The 23594-nt window shown below is 40.7% G+C and overlaps 1 protein-coding gene and 1 long non-coding RNA gene across 4 annotated transcripts; one reads left to right on the top strand and one right to left on the bottom strand.

Moving 5' to 3' along the window:
* The first annotated feature begins 4113 nt into the window (after positions 1-4113).
* Positions 4114-11477, top strand: LOC143518483 (uncharacterized). Of its 3 annotated transcripts, none has more exons than XR_013132203.1 (4): positions 4114-4248; positions 4382-4726; positions 4872-4913; positions 5921-11477. It is a non-coding gene; the product is annotated as an uncharacterized LOC143518483 (long non-coding RNA). The 3 variants fall into 3 exon arrangements; XR_013132204.1 differs by having other exon boundaries at positions 4114-4582; positions 4697-4726; XR_013132202.1 differs by having other exon boundaries at positions 4114-4726.
* Positions 11478-18888: 7411 nt separating this feature from the next.
* LOC143518350 (uncharacterized) lies at positions 18889-23392 on the bottom strand. The gene is made up of 7 exons (XM_077010789.1): positions 23149-23392; positions 22276-22473; positions 21971-22164; positions 21292-21316; positions 20901-20935; positions 20756-20770; positions 18889-18909 (listed from the first exon to the last, which is right to left on the bottom strand). The coding sequence occupies exons 1-7, from the start codon at positions 23159-23161 to the stop codon at positions 18889-18891; spliced, it is 501 nt and encodes a 166-aa protein (XP_076866904.1). The 5' UTR covers positions 23162-23392.
* Positions 23393-23594: the final 202 nt, after the last annotated feature.

Raw genomic sequence — 23594 nt, 5'->3', positions numbered from 1 at the left:
AAAGTAAAGTATGCATCCAAAAAAGTACTTTGATTAAAAGCTACTCAAGTAGAGTAAATGCATGAGTACTGTCTTGTGTCAATAAATTACATCATGGGAAATAGAATTACTGGAAACAATGACTTTTAATGATAACAAAAATAACTTATTATAAATATAATATATAAATAATGTTTGTTCCTAATTATTAGGCCTGTGTAACTTTAATGTGTTCCACAAAGGCACTGATGAGACTGTCAGCCAATACGTGTAGCTACAACTTGATGCCAACTGAATCAATTTATAGCAAACTTAATCATCATATATTGCTAGTGTGTACACTCAGAGTGTGAACTGGTTTTTAGTATTGCACTGCATTACCTTTAATAATTACATCATACAAACGTTATGCCTCAGAGATATTTCATTACACAAAATTATACATACTTATCGCATCGCAGGGTTGCCAACTGTCACACATTGAGCGTGAGACACACGCATTTGACTGTCTTCACACGCTCTCACGCCACAGTTCCGATATCTCACGCCGAAAAAAACATCTAGTTTATTTACCTCTGATCCACATCTATGATTCAATGAGTTATAGTTCGCTCTGGCGCCAACCACTGGCGATCGATAGATCGCGATATAATACTTTATTTGTGTCCATTTTACACCGCTCCGGTAACAATTTACGTTCACCCGCCCCTGTCCCCCGCCCCCCGCGCATCGTGTTTCCTCATATTTGATGTTGAGTTCTTGTAGGCTGAAATTTCCACACGTTTTGCAGACACAACTGACAGCGCATTATATAACTGTCTGTCTTTTTTACACGTTTGTAATATAAACATTGGCTGTGAGGCCAGGGATGCTCGGGAGGTTTGCGTATGTGATCATGTGACTGACCGGCTTCATTTGATTGGTCACTCATACTCGGGTGACAAGGTCAGTCTTCACAAAATTCAATGTATTTTTATAAACGTTACTCTTTAGTAAATACTCAAAGCACAGGTTTACCTGCAATATCATTAATAACTGGCAAGTTATTTAGCATCTCATTGCAGTATAAATGTCCATATTTAAAAAATAGCTACCGACATTTAAAAACGAATTCTTCGCCCCGTACACTAGACTCCGCCTGTTTATTGTTCATAGAGCAATGAATCCTGGGATATGGTGGGACGCGAAGGATACTCAGATGCATCCTTCGTTTTCGGGGTTTTGAAGGCTACATTCGTCGGCCGCATAAGAAGGAGTCCACGAATTGGGACAGCCTCGGCGCGGCGCAGTGACGTAACCGGCCTACAAATGCGCACTTCGTGGGCTGCAGCCCCTGAATTGAGATACTTGAAAAGACGAATGATTTACAAAACGAAAGTAACTGTAGCGCGCGCAAATCAGATTGTAACAGAGTAAAAGTCGCGTTTTTCTCAGCACATATTTACTCAAGTAAAAGTAGAAGTCGTTCATATTAAAACTACTCTTACAAGTACATTTTTGTCCAAAAAGCTACTTGAGTAAATGTAACGGAGTAAATGTAACGCGTTCCTACCCACCTCTGCGTATTACACAATGTTTAATATTCCAATTAATACTGTATCTCAGTATACAAAGCATACATTTTCAAAGACTTTCGTGTAGAATGAACTAAAGATGGAAATTTATTTAATATAATTTCCTTCTAACACAATCAGTGTTGCTTTCTAATTGAACAGGTTGGGCTCACAGAAGTGTGGTTGACTTGGAGATACACTGTTGTTTGTGTTCCTTTTATTTTTTTGAGCAGCATATAAAAATAAAATAAAGATAGGAAAAGTTTTTTTCTTAATTATATTCATAAGGAACATAATCTGTATACTTGTGACGGGCAGGGTGAGCGAATAAAAATGAAGCGATCACGCCAAGTCTCAGGGAAAAAGGATGGTTTAATTGAAAGTGCGCAAACCAAAAACCCGTGACGCGATCCAAATTAAGGATATAATGACCAGCGGTCAACTGCTACAAAGATATAGACATAGATATATAGATATAGACAAACAAACGACCCTCAGTGAGACGGATCATGGGCCCCGCCCACCTGAGGGATGCACACAACAAGACAGCTGCCGCTGTGGATGGAATCGACCAGTAGGGGGCCCGCTGTACCGTGACATACAACCGGAAACCTTACAAGCAAACTAACAATATATTCAGACTCTCAATAAATATACTAACCATATTCATTGAACCCCACCAACAGACTGAACACAACATAAATACACGAGATAAAGACAAACAAAACAAGACACCGCTGAAATAAATTTTTTTATTCAGGGCGTTAACCCACAGACGCCAAAGAAAACAACACATGGAAGTGTATGACCGGAGGGGCGGAGCCAACCGTGACAGTTGAAATGCACAATTTTGGCAGAACATTAAGCACTTTTCACCTGGTTAGACACAACTATCAATCATAACTTCAAACAGATCTATGAAGATTCTGTTGCAGTGCAGCAAGAACAGCACAGTTTGAAGTGCATTAGAAGGACATTATATTAAAAACATTTCCCTCTTTAGTTTGTTCTACGCATAAATGTTTTTGAATGTGTTTGCTTTGTATACTGAGGTTCAGTAATAATTGGAGTAACAATACCCCACATTGTTGTTGTAATACATCATCCAAACAGAAAGTGAATACTTTTTCAACCAATTGAATCTTCATTTAACACCTTGATAATGACATTTATGATGACAAGATCTGTGCACACCTCACATTGTTCTATTTCCTGTTTGGTCAGATACAAACATTAACTTGTTAGTCTTTGGTGTGTCTTAGTATTACATATATGTGTAATGCAGCAGTCTCTCCAGTCAGTAAAGGGTTTAGAGATAGAAACAACTGGAGGAAGAATAACCAAAAGTTTAGATTAAATATTTTACAGTATATTTACCTGAATTGATTAACAATCTGTAACCTAATCAAAGCAATAACCATTTATTTAATTATAGACTCAAATAAGACTGAAGGACACAGTGGCATCATAAACGCAGGACCACAACCTGGATCAGAAGAACAAGCCCAGCAGACAAGAAAAGACAAAACAAAAGAGGACAAAACCAAAAGGCAAGGAGAAGAACCCAAAGACATGACTGGTGCAGGTCAGATCTCAGCTTGCACTTTTTATACATATATATATATAAGCATATATGTGACTGTCTGTTCATAAGCATATAAAGGTACAGTAAGCTTTACTAAGCCCTCTCAACTTCTTAGAATCTTAGTTGAGTAGAAATCAACTTTTCCTGTGAGGCTTTAAAATACATATGCATTTACATTTACATTTAGCAGACTTACAAAGTGCTTTACATCTGTTCAAAGAATTCATCCTAGATAATAGCACAGATAACAGGCCAGAATTCAACCAGACTAATACTAAACTAAAGGAATCAATGTCATTACCTATTATTTTGATTAAAAACGGGCTCACTTAAACAGGAGTTGAACTTTTACCAAGAAGCACAATTAACCATAGACAGATAGACATGCAATTTAAGAACAAGGACAACAAGTGTTTTCTGCTGAGTTAGTGCTCATTTAAGAACTCAACAAATAAGTGAGTGTTCAGTTTACATTTGAAGTAGGTAAGAGACTGCAGTCTGAGCAGTAAAGTGAAGATCGTTCCACCATCTTGGAGCCAGGACAGAGAATAGTCTGGAAATTTGTCTTCCATGAGGCTTTAAGCATGGAGATTTGAGTAGAGCCATGCATGAGATTTGGAGTGCTCACGGTATGGATCGAACTTTGACCATGGACATCATGTAGGGAGGCGCTAGTCCATTTTTGGCTTTGTAGGTAAGCATCAAAGTTTTATATCTGATGTGTGACGCTACTAGAAGCCAGTGAAGAGAGCACAGGAGAGGAGTCACATGTGAGAACTTGGGGAGATTGAAGACCAACATTATGAATTGGTTGTAGAGGTTAGGACAAGAAGCCTGGAATTTACCAGAATCTCAAGCAAAAGTAATTAAACTCAAATTCTATTTTAACCAATCACAGGATGTTCCAAGAGTAGCCAAACAATTTGTTGTGTGAACCCCCAAAATTATAAGTGTGGATGTACATTCATTGTTTATTGCCCTCATATACACTATATGTTCAGACTCTCACTGACAATGAGAATATGAAATGACATCTGATTATTATGGAACAAGGTAAATAAGGTCTTTAAAATAATCCCATCTTCATCTTTTTTAGGCAGTGACTCGGGTAGTGCGTCAAAGGTCCCTTTAGTGAGTTTGTCCATTATGGTCCTGAATTCATAAAATAGACCAAACAACTCATTCAACTTTACAAATGTGTCTTTACTCTTTTGGCTGATTATTTGAGAGAGTCTCACATTATTGTTTTTTCTGTGTTTTTCAGTGTATAGTTTTGGTAAGTGAAAACACCTCTGCTTCATTAGACCTCTTCAATACTGGTACCAGTGTTTTCACCTTTTAATGGATAAATTCATATTTCTCTGAATACAAAATGTTGCACTGAGTCAAGCCTTAATGAACACAAACGTCATCTTGGTTTCCAGGGAGCAACATGTGTGATCGTCTTAGGGATCATCTTATCACGGTTGTGGATTTGAGTACTTTCATTTACATATGTATTCATTTACACATTGTATTCACATTTGTTCATGATATAGTCATTAAATTAATGTAGAAACACATCATATTCCCATTTTAGGAACTAGCGGATTCAATATGACATATACAAGTAAGCGTCTGTTTGCTGTTCAATGCATTTACATGTACATTCACTGTTTATTGCTCTGAATAAAGTGTTTGGACTAACTGACAGTGATATTTTATTTTGTTCCCATTCCCATCTGATAATGTAGTCTTATTTTTTTCTGTTCCAGTGAAGAAATGATTGTACTCTATCAAATGAGCTCTCAAGTAAGGTAATATCAAAAACACAAATCACCTCATTCAGCTTTCGAAATGTCTTTACTTCTTGGCTGATTTATGAGAGTGTAACATTGTTTACTTTTCTTTGTTTTTAGTGTTAAACACTTGATTGTGTTATTATATAAGTTAATGAACAAGTTCTTCAATGCTTAGTTATTTTATGAAACCTAATTCAGACAGATTCTCTTGTGCATCTTAAATGTGTCACTGTAAAATGTCCACTCTTGCTAGCAGAATCTGCATGCTTATGTGAAGAAATATTTTACAAACTAAATTCCTTACAATGGAGATATAATACATCTTTGTTGGTCGTGTATTTTTATTATTAATCAAACACTTACAGCACAAAAATACACAGACACACAATGTAACGTTCTGCGTAGCGCAGAGCAGGGAGGCGGACACAAATGCTGAGGAGAGCGAGATTTATTAATAGGAAATCCAAACTCAGGGTCATACAGGCAGGCATGGGTCGAACCAGATGGGCAGTCAGAACATGGAACAAAACCAAGACGAAGTGACATGACTAAACCAGAACACAAAACCAACCGTAATGCAGACACTCGAACATACACAGGGCACCGTGGCAGAATAACAAGAACAAGGCGAGTACATACAGAAACAATAATGAACCGCGACATACAGGACCAAACACCAGGATTAAATAGGCATGGGTAAATGAGGAACACATGAAATTCTAACGAGTGGGCAGGGTTACAAATTACCAGGAGGGACTAGGGACACACATGGCTAACAAAACAAAACACGACTGAATGACAGGAGAAGGAGCTAATCGTAACACACAACAATACAATAAAAAAAGATTTTTGTTCATAAGAGAGTAATGGAGATGTATGTTCTGCAAATCTGGATGGCCACAGTTCATTGGCTCTGCTGCTTGCAGTAATAATGCATTACAGTAATGATTTTACAGTAATGTGTTACAGTAGTTATGTGTTATAGTAATATGTAATATGTGCCTTTTTGTATGTGTTCTTAGATGACCAAGAAGAGCCCAGCATGTAACCTGAACTCACATGAGCATTTGATCACATGACTTCACAGAGATTTACTTATGGATTTGAGCAGATGGGTAACAAAACTGTAATTCCTAAGAGTATAACTTAACCGATTCACTAGTAGATAATAAGGTCCTGAAATAGTTAAGTTGTTGAAGCTGTTATTCATAGTCTAATTGTATGAAAACAATGTTATATTGTTTCACTGTTACATTGTAGTGGAGTGTTGGATTATCTATAAATCATTTATTCAAGTCTGTGCGTTTGAAACAGTTTGAACAGCTGAAACAGGAACAGGAACACAGACCTTGACAGACACAACCACGGGGACAGGGACCAAAACAAAACCAGGGACAGGACCAGGGAGCAAAGGGAACATGGGCAGCGAAACATAAGAGGCATGGGGTGGAGCAGGAGGCATACAAAGTCCATGCCCAACAGAGGGCCGCACAGTCTCAGAGGGAACAGGCGGGGTCCGCTGGCGGGCAGCGGGAACAGGCGGGGTCCGCTGGCGGGCAGCGGGAACAGGCGGGGCCCGCTGGCGGGCAGCGGAAACAGGAGCCGGCAGACAGGCAGCAGGAACAGGAGCCGGCAGACAGGCAGCGGGAACAGGAGCCGGCAGACAGGCAGCGGGAACAGGAGCCGGCAGACAGGCAGCGGGAACAGGAGCCGGCAGACAGGCAGCGGGAACAGGAGCCGGCGTGGACGACCCCTCCTGGGTCACGGAGACAGGAACCGGCGTGGACGACCCCTCCTGGGTCGCGGAGACAGGAACCGGCGTGGGTGAGACGCCCTCGGGGGGCGGAACCACCGGGCTGACGTCCTCGGGGGCGGAACCACCGGGCTGACGTCCTCGGGGGGCGGGACCGCCTTACTGACGTCCTCGGGGGCGGGACCGCCTTACTGACGTCACCGGGGGGCGGGACCGCCTTACTGACGTCACCGGGGGCCCAAGCCGGCCAATCTTGGGTTGAGTGGCCACTACTCCCCCCCAAAAAATTATTTGGCGTCTCTATGGGAGAGGCTGGCAGGATCGAAGGAGGGAGGAGCTCCTCAGGGTAGGCGACGACCTCATGCGTTGTGGCAGCGGGGCTCTGAACCGGGGGCGTGGTCTTCCTCCTTCCCCGGTCTGGTCTGCGCCTGGAAGAACATACAGACACAACTGCTTCTCGGTGGCTTTCATTGTGACTCCGCCTCGTCGGAGGTATCGGGAGCTCACAATGGCTTTTGAAAGCCAACCGAGAGCCAAGCCAACGCTCGTCTGCACATTCATTCCGTCTGCCCGAATCTCGCGCTACAGGCTGCTCCTCCCTGTAGCTTGTGTCGAGTCGGGCAGACACATAGCGCTTATCAGGGAGCTCGTCGCTAAAGCTAGAAACCGAAAGTGATTTCGCCTTGTTTTTACAGCGACGAGACTCCCCTGTACCCACAGGGCAAGGGGAATTCCTGTCTCTGGTTCGTTCATGCTGTAATACCGGAGAGTCGAACCGAATTAAACCAGCCAACATCTCATTACAGCGATTGAACTTACCAGAGTCTCGCTCTCTCGCTGTGTCCTTGTATGGTCGGGTATTATGTAACGGAGCTCGTGCTGCGGAGCGAGAGGACGGACACAAATGCTGAGATGAGCGAGATTTATTAAAGGGAATACCATAATTGTCGTCAGATAACCAGTCCGGGTCGATAACGGGAGGGCAGTCCGAATAACACGCAAAGACAGGCATATTAAACACAAGGAAACACAACCAGGCAGGGAGACACAGAGAACCAGAATAAACGAGCGAAACACAAAAGCACAGGATCAGGTACACGAACCAACAGCATGAACAAACATAAAATGAATCAAAATACCCGACAAAGGACAAGGGAGACTCAGGGGCTTATATACATAGGAACTAAACTACGAGCAGGTGAAGACAATGACACAGGGGCGTGGCAATTAACAAGGGAATCATGAGACAAACAAGCGGGGCGGAGTGAACAGACGCGGAACACAGACACGAGGGAGTTCAGAGTGACTGCTACGGGAGGGGGGCATGGTCATACGTGACAGTGTAACATTTCTTTTTTTTTTTGTTTAAACTGGGGTGGGCATAGATACATTTTTTAATCTAGATTAATCTCACTGAAATCTTGAAATTAATCTAGATTAAAATGGCTCATATGCGTGCTACCCAAGTAATGACTAAGTCAGTCTTTGAGATAAGGTTTCCTAAACTTTCGCGAGTGACCGTAGCGTGCGAGTCCGCACACCTCACGCGATCCTGCTTGAACGGTGGAGGCGTTCATACTTGCCGCGTCTCACATTCTTTGCAGTGTTGTCCGAAACGATATGTGGTAGTATAAAGAAACACCCCTCAAAAACAGGGGAAGAAACATTTACCTGACCAATTTTAATGTTGCTTTGTGTTTCAGGTTTGAAAAGTGCTGGAATTTAGGCTAAAGTACTTGAAAACACTTGAAATTGTAACTACATCTTTGTTTCACAACAAATAGCTGTCTGACTGAACAGTTCTCTTGTATTACGTTAAAAAATACGAGCCTCTTGTAATTCCAGGACGAAACATGAGAGAACATGAAGACGTAATGTAATAAAAAAGCAAATAATTTCAAGTATATGTATAAATATTTAACTAAAGTTTAACGTGCTGGGAAATATTGAAATGGACCTTGAAAGTGACATACAAGTGCTTGAATTCCACCTTGTTATGGTGTATGAACCGTACAAACATGACTTTGTTCATTGCACTGAGGCGTGGCGTGCGCTAAGTTACAAAATTCGAGAGGTGCACGACCTCGCGAATCGACTGCACCGCGATTACATCATTTTCACCGCATGGACCCTTGCACTGCTCGCGGCGCGTCAAGTATAAACCAGGCTTTAGCGCACTTCGTTGAAATGTTCTGAAAGCACCGCTTGCAAATTGGCTTGTTCATATCCTTCGGTTTTCCATCTGTATCTGCTTCAAATCCAAAGTATTTCCACACAGCACTTCTGCTGCTTTCCTTGCTTATTAAGATGGGCTGCGAACACACTGCGTTTGCTTTAGCTGCCATTTTAGCATTACAAACTGTTCTGTGCATTACGGCAGCTTGGGTGGGTCAAACTAAAGCGCAGTTGTCGTACCGTTTCAGAATGTTCAGTATCGATACGTATCAATATATCGATTTTTTTGACAACACTATTTCTTAGTAATTGTGTTTGTGTAAGGTGGGATATGTTATTCTGTGGGTCTACCCCGACCATACCCACAGTCAGCCCCGTCGACGGGGGGGGACAACCGGGTCTGTTGTCCCGGGCCCCAGGGCCAGGGGGGCCCATCAAAGAACCCAGCAATTTATTTTTTATTTAAAGTCTATAATTTTTAAATAATCTTGAAATCTTTCATTAATATAAAATTCTATACTCAAAATAAGCTCAATGGCTAAAATATATATGTTTTTTACCTATCTGCATATTTTCCATTAAGTGCATACACCCCCGCCTCCCACTGGAAAATGGTTTGATCCAGCACCGACCGTAACCGGCTGGTACCCGCTCAACAGCGGGAAATACAGTGGTGAATAGTTAAAGTAAACAGAAATTTGGAGCGCAGAAAAGAAAGGAAAAATTTACCTGATGAATTTTAAAGTTGCATTGTGTTCCAGGTTTGAAAAGTGCTGGAATTTAGGCTAAAGTACTTGAAAATGCTTGAAATTGTAACTACTTCGTTTCACAACAAATAGCTGTCTGACTGAACAGTTCTCGTGAAGACATTAAGATTGGGCGTTTTGAAAATAAACAACCATAAAACCATGTGATAAAAAGCGAATTGTTTTGAGTCATTTCGAGTATATGTATAAATATTTAACTTAACGAAACATGAGAGAACATGAAGACGTAATGTAATAAAAAAGCAAATAATTTCAAGTATATGTATAAATATTTAACTAAAGTTTAACGTGCTGGAAAATATTGAAATGGACCTTGAAAGTGACGTACAAGTGTTTTAATTCCACCTTATAAAGGTGTATGAACCCTGCAAACATGACTTTGTTCATTGCGCTGAAGCGCGGCACGCGAGAAGTTACAAAATTCGAGAGGTGCACGACCTCGCGAATGGACAGCGCATGAGGCCCTCGCACACGGGCGGTGCCACTGCGATTATGTCATTTTCGCGCGAACCCCATATACTATATCACCCGGGGGAGCACATGGGCCTGCCCACAGTAGTGCATGTGTGAGTGAATGAGTAGGTGTGAGTGTGTGTGGGCGCAACCATTTTCAAGAGAAAATTGAAAAATACAATTGAATACATTTGATATATAAACATTCCTATGATAGAACCTTGTCTCTGTCACGGGATAATATAATTAATTACTTTTCCTGTCGTTACAATGCCGTTGACGTTATTGGTCATTAAAAGCGGTGCGTTACTATATATTGATATACTAACAGTAATGCGAGCGGACCGCTGCAGGAGTAACAGATCTTGACAGGTCACAGTTCTCTGTGTAACACCTGTTTAACTTAACAAGTCAGTAAGCGATTGGCTAAGGCAGCGTTATGGTAGCCAATCAGAGCCAGTGTTTTTACACGCGCGGCGAACCACACCAGTGACAGACACACACAAAGAAGGGGCAGAAATGGCGAGTCAGGAGCAAGCCGAAGAAAATTTAGCATTATCAAGGTGGCGATATAAACGTTATTTAACCCTTATATGGTCCAAGGGTCTGTGGGACCCATTTTTAAAAAATCAGCTTAAAAAAATTCTACAATTTTTTTTTTTTCAAACTGAGATTCATTGGTCCTTGGCTCATTTTCTGTGAGCAACATAAATCAGAAAATATTTTCAATGACCACCCCCCCGTACCCCCCCCTTCACATTTGTATTACATACAGGGTCCAGGGTCCACTGGGCCCTGGGCTAGTCAAAGTGGGCAATCAACATTGGGTTGGGTAGTTGATAGTCGTCTGTATGACTTTAAAGGATATACAAACAAAGGACAGAGGAGTTTGGCATGCAAAGGTGAGCAACCATCAACACTTTTGATGGTTGTCACATCAGGGGTTGATTGCATATTGTCAGACAGCAGACGAAGAATCTCTATAGAGACAAAGGGGTGAGATCTGAAAGAAGCATCTTTTCTCTCAGCCCTCATTATCCCTCCCTCCTCTCTGGACCTGTGTGTGTGTGTGTGTGTGTGTGTGTGTGTGTGTGTGTGTGTGTGTGTGTGTGTGTGTGTGTGTGTGTGTGTGTGTGTGTGTGTGTGAGTGTGTGTTTCATCCAATCATGGGGACATGATGCTATAAATGCTAAAAATGCTATAAAAGATGGCAAAGCGATTCTCAGTTCAGACTGCCTTACAGCTGCTATTGGAAGAGACAGAGGATTTTGATGGTGATTCAGAAGAAGAAATTTCAGGATCACATTTCTGAAATATCAGAGTCTGATAGTGATAATGAAAAGGAGGATGAGCAGCAGCCAGCTCCGTTAGCACCAGCCCGTCAGCAGCTAGCCATAGGACCAGCCTGTCAGCCAGCATGATTTATGATTCATTTCCTTATTGTGTTACATTTTAATAAAAAAGTAACTAATAAATAAATGAGAGCAAACTAATTTAACATATGTATTGTTTATTTTACTTGCAATTGGGCTAAATCTGCTGATTATTTTAACAAAAAATGCAATGGGTCCCCCACGCCCAGCTGGACCCCAAGAAGGTAGACCACGCCCGGATCTCATCAGGGTTAAGAAAATACTTGAAGTTCCTGAATGTCTACCAGAATGGGTATTTGATTTATTTAATTAAGAATATAGGTTTTATTGTTAAGTTTACTTCTGTTGTGAACAAACCAATTGTCTCAGGTTGAGAGAATTTAATTTAATTTGATAGATGTAAATGCACTTTATATAGTGTAACTGTTTACATTTGCTTTTTTTTTTACAAAGATTTGGGATTTTAAATGATTTTATGCTGCACTGGTTTGTTGATGTGCAATAAATATCAAAAGTTAAACATCTTTCTGATCTACTCATTTCAACTGACTATGAAAACTGCTTTTTCAAAAAATCCTTATTTATTGGCATATAACTTTTTTTTATGTAACGCAAATAGTTACTTTCTCTGGTAACGAGTTACTTTTATTATAGAGTAATTCAGTTACTAACTCAGTTACTTTTTTGAACAAGTAGTGAGTAACTATAACTAATTACTTTTTTAAAGTAACGTTCCCAACACTGTTGGTAGTGCACAGTGTGTGAAATGTTAAAAAAAAATCATTGTGCTTTTATACTCTGATAATATTTTAACATATTTATTAAATACTGCCACGTATCATGAAACAAATCTTAACTCATGTTTTCACAATTCACATATCAATCAGCTCTAGCTGAAATGTCATTTCTATATCATTCAATAATAGACATACAGTTTGAGTAATGTTAGTCTAGACCTGTGTATTATTTAGGTATACATAATTAGAGGCACATAATTAGGCCAGCTCTAACGCAAGCTAGCAAAGAACATTTTCACCTGTTAAACACCGACACGCATTCTTAGCATGTCAAAAGTAAACTTCTACATGGTGCACTTATTTTGAGGGCGACATAACTTTATAGAAATTGTGATACTAATCAAATCTCAAGTTAATTAAAGGCATGCTGGCTAATCTAAGCTAGTTTACTAAGCAAGTTTAGGCACCGGACTGCTTAGACACTCACCGTGTGGAGGAAAAGCGCGCGGTGATTCTGTGTCCAGTGGCTCAGGCGGAAGTGCACACAGTCCGACAGCTGGGGGGGCACTCACTTTCACTTAAGGCTGTATGAAATGTAGTGCCCTTAAACAATCTTTGCTTCAAACCCTTGATATCGATGGTCGCAATCGCGCTCAAATTGGATAGCAACCTTACCAATGTGTGCAGAACTTCACAGTAAGAGTCTTTGTCTGAGCACATAAATACATACATATGTTGGCATGTTTCCATACGTGATCTTGCTAAACATCAAATGTCTAATCTTTTTTTAATCCATCATTATTTAAGCTTGGATACTAATCAGTTCATTTAGGCGTATCAGAACCCGAGAAGAACCAGAAACAGAGAATAAAAAAATGAATACGTTTAGGTGAAAATTACGTTTGTCTCTACACAGAGAAAAGTAGACAAAGACAATCCTTAAACTATGAAACCTCTCTCTCTCTCTCTCTCTCGATTCACTTAAAAGATTGCACGGCCAATTTTAACAATTGTTTGCAGCAGTTTAAGAACAAACCTAAACATAAAAAGCACTAATAGAAAATAAGAAAAATTTTAAATACATCAAAAAAATTAATAAAGCGGTTATTGTGGTCTTTTTAGTGAAGAATTCTGACCTAATCCCACTGGGCATTACGCTCAAGAAGTGTGTCTCTCTATCTCTCTCTCTCTCGATTCACTTAAAGATTGCTTTATTTGTGACGGGCGGGGGTGAGCAACAAAAAGGAAGTGATCACGCCAAGTCTCAGGGAAAAAGGATGGTTTAATAGAAAGTGTGCAAACCTAAAACCCATGCAATATCTCCAAATTAAGGATATAATGACCAGCGGTCAACTGGTACAAAGACAAGACATATATAGGCAAACAAACGACCTTCAGGTGAGACGGATCACGGGCTCCGCCCACCTGAGGGACGCACATGACGTCACCAAACAACAACAACAACAGCCGCTGTGGACAGAGGCGGCCGGTAGGGGGCCGCCTCACCGTGACAAACCCCCCACCAAGCCGCACTCCCCTCCACTGGGTGTGTGGCACACAGCGGCTGCACACAAAACACGAAGGGGCAGGAAGGCAGGGACAGGCATGGACACCTCCGGAGTCCGGGAGCTGAAACACAAACACACACATTACTCAGCTCGCCTCCCCGGGCGGGACCCTGGACCGACCGGGCCGTTAACAACACAAAACCACGCCCCAGTCGGTCACAGGGCCCTCACGCCCTAACCGGTGTTTAGCCAGAGAGCTCCAAGGGTGTGCGGACGAGGAGCTACGACTCCTTTATCGTCCTTAGTGTGTGTGTGTGTGTGTGTGTGCAGGTTACCTCCCCGAGGCGTGGCTACTTCTCCTCCTGGACCTACCTCCTCCCAGAGCTGACCCCGGCCCTTGGCTGGGGTCACCCCAGCCTCCTGGGGAGCCAACCCCTCCCGGGGCCCCTCATCGCAAGGTGGACTCCTCCACCCAACCCAGGAGCGCCAGAGACCGAGGCCCAGAGCACCCCCGACGCGGGCTAGGGAGCAGCCCCAAGGGCCTCCTGGTCACCCTGGGCAGGAGGGAGGATCTCCATCTCCAGCAGGAGCTTCTCAGACTGGAGCCCCATGGTCCCCAAACATCCGGGGGCCCCAGCCCTCTAGGGAGGGGCACTTCATGACCGGGCTCCGGTCACCCCACAACACAAGGGGGCTCTTGCCAGGTGGAGACCCCCACAAGGTCCAGGAACACCATGACACCACCAGGGGGAAGCACCTGCACAGAAACAGAACACACACACACACACCCAACCACACACCAACATAAAACACAAACGCGCCACACCGACGCCCTCCGTGCCATACCCCGTGGCACGGGACCACAACCGGTCCCCCCCCAAACACACATTTAAGGGGAGGAGCAAGCGTGGAATTACACACAACAACGACAGTTCACGAGCACGCTAGGACACAACGAACACGCAAATACTAGACAAACAGAAATAGTGCACAGACAGTAAACGAACGGGTTCAAAACGTGCGTGCTCTACATAAACACAATAGTGACGCGCCGCTCAGAGTCGCAGTCGCTCCCCACATTAAACACAAGACACACGGGGAGCAAGGAAACCGTGACGAGTGGCGACCGCGTCACACACATGAAACACTAAACACATAACGACGCGCACGCACACTGATCCTCCGGTCCGTACCCGTACACACTTATCACACACACACGAGAGTTTTCCCAGGCAGACACCCTGGTCCTCACCGGCCACACACAAACAAACGCACGGCGGAACTCTCTCAACACACAACGGACACGAAGGGCTTTTCCAGGGCAGACTGCCCTGGTCCTCGCCGTGCTACACACATACACACACACACAAAACACAAAAGCACGGCGGAGCTCTTCAAACAAAACACCACGTAGACAAACACTTACCACGAGACATGACCACGAACGAAGGAGAAAGAAAAAGAGACTCGGCGGCTTCCGAAGGGTTGCTGGTCATTCTGTGACGGGCGGGGGTGAGCAACAAAAAGGAAGTGATCATGCCAAGTCTCAGGGAAAAAGGATGGTTTAATAGAAAGTGTGCAAACCTAAAACCTGTGCAATATATCCAAATTAAGGATATAATGACCAACGGTCAACTGGTACAAAGACAAGACATATATAGGCAAACAAACGACCCTCAGGTGAGACGGATCACGGGCTCCGCCCACCTGAGGGACGCACATGACGTCACCAAACAACAACAACTGCCAACAATACGCATGGGGAATGAGACCGGGTTGGCCTTTTAGATATGTGTGCTACTGCTGTCGCACAACTCAGAGGATCTGGATTAAGCAGTTCCAATGTTAAGAGATTTGTCTCATCTATGGAAGAAGTGATCTTTGAGACTCACAGTCAGGCTATGGATGTCGCTTTACAGTGTTTACCTCCAGGGGATACAGAAAATATGAACAAAATAGAGCAATCATTCAAAACATTGGAAAATCTATTTACAACTTTAAATTCAGCAACAAAGATAAACAAACACTTAAGAGACAAATGGGGATTTGTTGAGCCTATTGAAAAAGTGCTTGGCACAAGATTTGACAGCAGAAGAAACAAAAGAACTGGGACATATGACCAAGTCATTGTAACTGATAAGTTTACTTATATTCCCATTTTGGAAACACTAAAGAGTATTTTAAATAAAAAAGACCTTGCAGACATGTTCATGCTCAGGTATATTCCCAAAGAAGGTGTATATGCAGACTTGAGAGATGGCACCTATTTTAAGGAGAGTCCGTTATTTTCTACACAAAAAGATGCCCTTCAGATTCAGCTGTTTTATGATGACTTTGAAACTGCAAATGTCTTGGGACCTAAAAAGGGTTTACATAAATTAGGTGCCATATATTTTACTCTAAGAAATTTCAATCCAATCTTTAATTCATCTTTGATTAATATTCATTTATGTGCTCTATTTCATTCACAGGACATAAAACGATACAGCTTTAATTTGATACTTGAACCTCTTGTCAATGATCTGAAACTGCTTGAGACAGAGGGACTTCAGATTCCAATTTTTGAACATGCGATTAATGGTACTGTTGTTCAGGTCACAGGGGACAATCTTGGTTTGCACGGTCTGTTTGGCTTTGTGGAGTCATTTAGTGCTCGGTATTGCTGTCGTTTTTGTCTCCTTGAAAAACACAACTTTCAAAAAACTGTATTCTCTGAAGATGACCGAGAAGTTATTTTAAGAACTGTTGATGGGCATGCAGAGCACTGTCAGAGTGTACAAGCAGATCTTGGGCTCCCTCATCTATATGATGTGAAACGCACTTGTCTGTTGAATTCACTTCAGTATTTCAACACAGCCAAAAACTTTTCTGTAGATATCATGCATGATATTCTAGAGGGAGTTGGTCAGTTTGAGGTGAAGCTGATTTTAAAGTACATTCATGGCAACTTCCTATGTGCTGAGCAAGTTGCTGGTAGGATACATGCATATGACTATGGTTTCAATCAGCAGCGAAACCGTCCACCTCTGTCAACAGATAAGATGCTGAATGGAAGTAATGATTTGGGTTTAACAGCCATACAATCTTGGTGATTGTTACGCTATATGCTTCTGCTATTTGGTGATTTGATTGAGCCAGATGATAAACACTGGCATCTTCTACTTTTGCTTTTACATATTGTTAGCATTGTATTTTCACCAGTCTTGTCAGATGGCATGACAGTGTACTTCAAACATTTAATAACTGAGCATCATCAGCTGTTCAAGCAATTATTTCCTGAAATAAATCTTTTGCCAAAGCATCACTTCATGATACATTACCCTCGTAGCATAAGGCACATTGGTCCAGTTTTGCATACATGGTGCATGCGTTACGAGGCCAAACATAATTTCTTCAAGCAACAATTAAAAAGCTATAAAAACATTACAAAAACATTAGCCAAAAAGCACCAGAGTTACATGGCAATGTATCACGAATCTTTTGGCAAGGAAAGACTCACTTTAGGTCCAGGAAAGATGGTGACACTTTATGAGTTAAAAGAGGGTGCAGCAATTGCTGCAAAATTTGGGATCAGTTTGTCAACCAGTGTGTTTTCTACCAAGTGGATAAAATACTGTTGTATAGAGTACCATCGAGACTTTATTGTATGTACTGAGGCAGCATGTGAGATGCCTGTATTTTGTAAGATTGAAATGATTGCTGAAAAAGATGGCTGTGTTTTGCTCTGTGGAAAATTGATGGAAACCATCTGTTTTGATGACCACTACCATGCCTTTAAGGTCAGGCTGCATCCAGACAAAGTTCTAAAAGTTTTGCACATAAATGATCTTTTCTACTTCAAATCATTTGATGTTCAAATAAAGTATGGTATGACCGATGCCTCCTTATTTGTGGTTCCATATTGCCATTTTATGCAGACCTAGAGTCATTGTTCTAGTGGTGTCCTTATCAGGCTGAAGTTAACTGTTTGTGGACTTGGTTGCTTGGCACGGCAAGCGCATGTGAAACCATTTACTGCCAAAGTTTTTACAGTCAATTCAAAGGTCTCCAACGCAATGGGAAGTACTCCATATGTTATTGTAACACTACTAAAGGTTGACAATGGATCTTTTAAAAGGTGATTTTGTTCAATAAAAAGAATGTAAATTCTGTGGTAATTTGATTTTACTCAATTGTATATTTTAAAAGCAAATCATTATTGAATTATAATGGATTGATGCAATTTAACACTACAGAAGTGTAAAAATTGCACTACATATGCAGCAAGAACATGTCAGGGCTGACTCGGCTGCCACTCCCTCTACCACCAGGAGGGGCACCCGAGTCAGTCCTAGACTTGCTGCACGTAATCAGCAATGATTCGTTTCAGCTGTTCTAAGGCTTCTTAAGGAAGCTTTGGGAAACGGATCATTGCTGATTCGTTGTGGTTTCCATGCGCTTTCAGGCGGTATCCTCGGTCTCTGTGGTATTCTTCACAGGAGTTACAAGGTGTCTCATCACCTCTCATCACCGATGGTACTGGTTGTTCCTGGGCCCCCAAATTTGGTGCTACGCCACATCAAAAAAAAAAATTCAATTGCACACTTGCTTCCTCTCTCCCCCTGGATTCTACGCCTGGGACATCTTGTAATTGGTTATTAAATATAAGTGGTAATTAAATATTGGTTATTTAATATGTAATATTATGGTATGTAATATTTTTGGTAATTACACTCCTGCAGCTCTCAGCTATGTCCTTTTTCTTCCTCACTTCAAGCACTTTGCTGTTACTTTATTGAATCTCTTTTCTCTTCCTCAACTGTTGAATATTTTCCTGCAGTGTTGTGGTTTCATCTTCAGTCTCTGGTGTTGTCCTGCACAGTTCCAGCACACAGACGTGTCCTCTCTGTCATCTACAGCTGTTCTCTCTGTGCTCTCATGGGTCTTTAGTCTCTCTCCTCTTACTGGACCTCGAGGGCTCAATGGTTATAATATTTCACTCCATCCCTTTAATCCACTTTCCCACCACAATGTAACAGTGAAACAATATAACAATGGAATTGATTCAGCATCATATCTAAACAGTAACAGCAAATATACTAGCAAAAACAGCTTCAACAACTTAACCGATTATTTCAGGACCTTATGATCTATTAGTGAAAAGTTATACACTTAGAAATTCCAGTTCTGTCTACTTAATCCCAAATCCATGAACAAGTATCTTGGAAGTAATGTGATAAAATCCTCATGTGCGTTTCTTCTTCATCTAAGAACACATAAAAGAACACAATACTGTAACATACTGCTGTAACACATCATTACTGTAACACATCATTACTGTAAGCAGCAGAGCCAATTAACTGTGATTAACTAAATCTTCAGATCTGCAGAACATACATCTCCATTACTCAGTCATGCCCACACTAAGAAACAGACCAAAAATCTTTTTTTGTAACATTTATGAAAATTTGCTTTAGTTCCTTTGTGTGTCTGTGTATTTCTGTGTGTATTTCTGTATGTGTTTGATTAATACTAACTAATATATGACCAATAGAGATGTATTATGTCTCCAGTCTAAGGATTTACAGTGACAATATCAAAACCCAGAACTTTCATTTTTACCTTTACTTAGTCTGATTGTGTGATTTGTGTGTGACTTGTGTATTTGTCTGTATTTTGTGTAATTTGTGTGTTAACGGGCCGCCCAATGGAGGATGGGTTCCCTTTTGAGTCTTGGTTCTCCCGAGGTTTCTTCCTAATCCCCACCATCATAGGGAGTTTTTCCTCGCCACTGTCGCCTTTGGCTTGCTCATTAGGGTTCTGGACCCATAGTATTGTTAACCTTTTAAATCCTGTAAAGCGCTTTGTGACTACATGTGTTGTGAAAAGCGCTATACAAATAAACTTTGATTTGATTTGATTTGATTTGATTCTAAATTATGTCAAACATATCATGCTATCACAGAAGAATCCAGATTTTCCTAACAAGAGTGGACATTTATCAAACACATTTTCTTATGACAAATTTAAGATGCACAAGAGAATCTTTCTTTCAGAAATAAATCCTGAACTGGGTTTCATAAAACAAGCATTTAAGAACTTAATTTAATTATCCTATTTTAATATAAGTTAATTATCCAGTGTGATAACACAATCAAGCAAATTACAATTCTGTAGTAAATAACAATGCAGTTTAAATTTCATTAAAAAAACAAAGAAACAACAATGAAGCAATAGACGAAGCAACAATGTTAGGCTTTCATAATCAGCAAATAAACAGGCTTGATTTCATATTCTCAGTGTCAGTGAGAGTCTGAACACATAGTGTATATAAAGCCAATACACACTAACTGTACATGCACACTGATCATCTTGTGGGATCACACAGCAAGTGTAAAAATTAAATCAATTAAACAGTAGACAGACACTTACTTGAATGTGGTGGCTTCACCTCTTCCTAAAATGGGAATATGATGAGTTTCTACGTTAATATAATGACTAAATCAGTAAAAACTGTTAAAGTGAAAGCTTTTAAATACTGTGATCTTCATATTACACTCATATAACCCCAATATTACTGTAATGTTACACTAATATTACATTACTGTTACACCAATATTACTCCAGTAACAGGAGTCAGTATTACATCAATATTACACCAATATTACTCCTGTCACTGGAGTCAGTATTACATCAATATTACACCAATATTACTCCAGTCACTGGAGGCAGTATTACCTCATCTGAGGACTCATTTGATGGAGCTGGATCATTATTTTTCAGGAACTGAAAAAAATTACTGTATTATGAACTGCTTCAGGAATTCTGCAATTACAATACAACTACTGTATGTGAAATTACATAGAGTGAGTCTGACTGACTGACCAATCATGATGTGAATAAACTGCTAAATGAAAACTTGATTCTATTACATTTCATTACACTGCTACACAAATAATGTTGCTGGGAAACCAAGATGACATTTGTGCTCATTATGGCTTGACTTGGTGCAACATTTTGCATTCAGGGAAAAGTAAACGTATCCATTAAAAGATGAAAACACTGGTTCCAGGATAGAAGAGGTTTAATGAAGTAGAGGTGTTGTCACTTACCCAAAAACTATTATCCTGAAAACACAGGAAAAAGCAACAGTTAGTCTCTCTCCAATAAACAACCAAAGAAGAAAGACACACTTGTAAAGCTGAATGAGTTGATTGGTGTGTTTTATGAATTCAGGACTGTAATGGGGAAACTCACTGGGTGGAACTCTGATGCACTATCCAAGTCACTGCCTGAAAAGGATTCAGATTTAATTTGCATTGTTCCATAATAATCAGACTTCATTTCATATTCTCAGTGTCAGTGAGAGTCTGACCAGTGTTTATATGTGACGGGTGAGGGAGTGCAATAAAAAAAGGAAGCCATCATGCTAGTCTCAGGGAAAATGGTTTTATAATGGATAAAGTGCACAAACTCAAAACCTGTGAACTAATCCAAATTAAGAATACAATAATCAGTAGTCAACTGGTACAAAGACAAGCCATATACAGGTATAGGCCAACAAACGACCCTCAGGTGTCGGTAGTCCTAATAGGCCCCACCCATCGCAACAACAATTAAATGCATTGAACAGCAGAAAGACACTTACCTGACTGGCGTGGCTTCACGTGGTCCTAAAAAGGGAATATGATGAGTTTCTTCATTAATGTAATAACTAAAACAGTAAACAAATGTTCAAGTTAAAGCATTCAAATCCTCAACCATGCAGAGTCTCACTAAGATGATCACTCTGCCACGCCCTTGCACCTTTTCCCCCATTACCTGCACCTGATCATTGGCCACACCCCTGCACCTGTCTTCATTACCTGTCCTGTTTAAATCTCGTTATTCAGTTCCCAGTGTGGGGAGTCTCCTGTCTACCTTTGAGTCTTAGCTTAGATGAGTTCTCCATTATGTGTGTTCTCCCTCAGTGAGCTCTACCATCTGTTAATCACTTTCCTTTGGGGTCAACACCCCTGGACTCTGGGGATCACATGATATGCTGTCTGTTTCCAATTTGAGTTTGCCTGAGTTTTTGCTTTTTTTGAGTTTTTGCTTTTTATGTTTAATAAAAAAACTCCAATTGAATCCTATGTCTTTTGTCATTTCTGACAACTATTTTCTGGATGCCCGAAGACTGTAGGTGTAGGAGTATGTAGGTGTGGTTTGTTTTACCCAAATCATTAAAACTAAAACTAAAAATAAAAGTCTTGACCCTACATCAGTACTCAGCTTCAGAGATAAACAGAAAACTAACATGCTAAAGTTTTGGAGTATAATTTCAGTACCTGATGTTTTAGCTTTTCTACCACTTTTTTTAGTGCTTCCTCATTTTTTAAGCAGTTCAATAATCCACAGTCCTCATGGAACAGACAGTCCACTGTGGTCGTGTTCTCCCTGGTTACATATCTGCTGCTGTCTGGTACTGTGTAGTGTCGGTCAAATGTGAGATGGAGCACCACTAGAACAGCAGGCTTGGAGTCTATGGACAGAGTACATTTTATCAAAATGTGTTTTGTTCAAGTCAGATTTGTTATGTTCTTGAAAAGTAAAGAGTTAATATTTCAATAGTTAAGACTGATGCATGTCTTACCTGCTGTTTCAGGGAGTTTTTTCAGTGCTGATTTAATGTCACTTCCAGCCCGTGACACAATGGGACAGAACAGCAGAATAACATCACACTCCTCCACTGTAGACACCTCCTGCAGGTCTGGTATTTGTTTGTGGAGACGGCTGATGAATCCTTCATGACTTCGTAAAGTGTTTCCAGTTACAATGGTGCAGTACGTAACTGTGAGGAAATGGAGAGCATTTTCAAAGATTAATCTAGAAATATTACACCAACTCGGTTTGTGCCGATCTGCACTCCTGCATAGTTTGTCTCCATCCCTCTAACACACCTGATCAATTCTAGACTGTTTTCCCTTCTAATCCACGTGAGGAAACACGTGAGGCACAATGCACAGAGACGTTCATCCCAAATCCAGCACTCGAAGACTGTAAATTATGTGAAAAAGAAGAGTGCTAAAGATTAGTGAGTATCAGAGTATCAATCCAGGATGAAACAACTAAGATCCAGGAGAACACCAGAAAGATGGACCTAATGATTAGTGAAACAAGCTCTGAATACAGGATCAACAAAGGGTGGGACAGAGAGATGAATGCAATAAGCTACCAGGCATAGCATACATGAAAACTCCATAACCAGTATGTATATACACATAGAGATATTAAAGAGATATTCAAAAATTATAGTGAAGTTCACAATGTTTCCATAGAAACAGGACAGAGACACATAGGTCCTTCATCAGCTGTGCAAACACATTAGTAGGTAGCAAAAATAATTGCAAATAGGTAATCTAACGCCGTTAACTGCCCACCACTAATATATATATATATATATATATATATATATATATATATATATATATATATATATAAATTTTTTTTTAAGTTGAGGTCTGACCTTTACCAGTCATGTCTTTGGGTTCTTCTCCTTCCTTTTGTCCTTTTGTTTTGTCTTTTCTTGTCTGCTTGGCTTGTTCTTCTGATCCAGGTTGTGGTCCTGTGTTTATGATGCCACTGTGTCCTTCACTCTTATTTGAGTCTATAATTAAATAAATGGTTATTGCTTTGATTGGGTTACATATTGTTAATCACATTCGGGTAAATATTAAATATTTAATCTAAAAATTTGGTTATGCTTCCTCCAGTTTATTTCCTCTATCTCTAAACCCTTTAATGATTGTAGAGACTGCTGCATTACTCATATATGTAATACTAAGACACACCAAAGAATAACAAGTATAACAAGTTAATGTTTGTATTGGACCAAACAGGAATAAAACAATTTGAGGTATGCACAGATCTTGTCATAAAGGTCATTATCAAGGTATTAAATGAAGATTCAGT

Source organism: Brachyhypopomus gauderio, chromosome 7 (assembly GCF_052324685.1).
Source record: "Brachyhypopomus gauderio isolate BG-103 chromosome 7, BGAUD_0.2, whole genome shotgun sequence".
NCBI classification, from domain to species: domain Eukaryota; kingdom Metazoa; phylum Chordata; class Actinopteri; order Gymnotiformes; family Hypopomidae; genus Brachyhypopomus; species Brachyhypopomus gauderio.
Note: the sequence above shows the minus strand (reverse complement) of the source record. Positions and strands in the feature narration are given on the sequence as shown.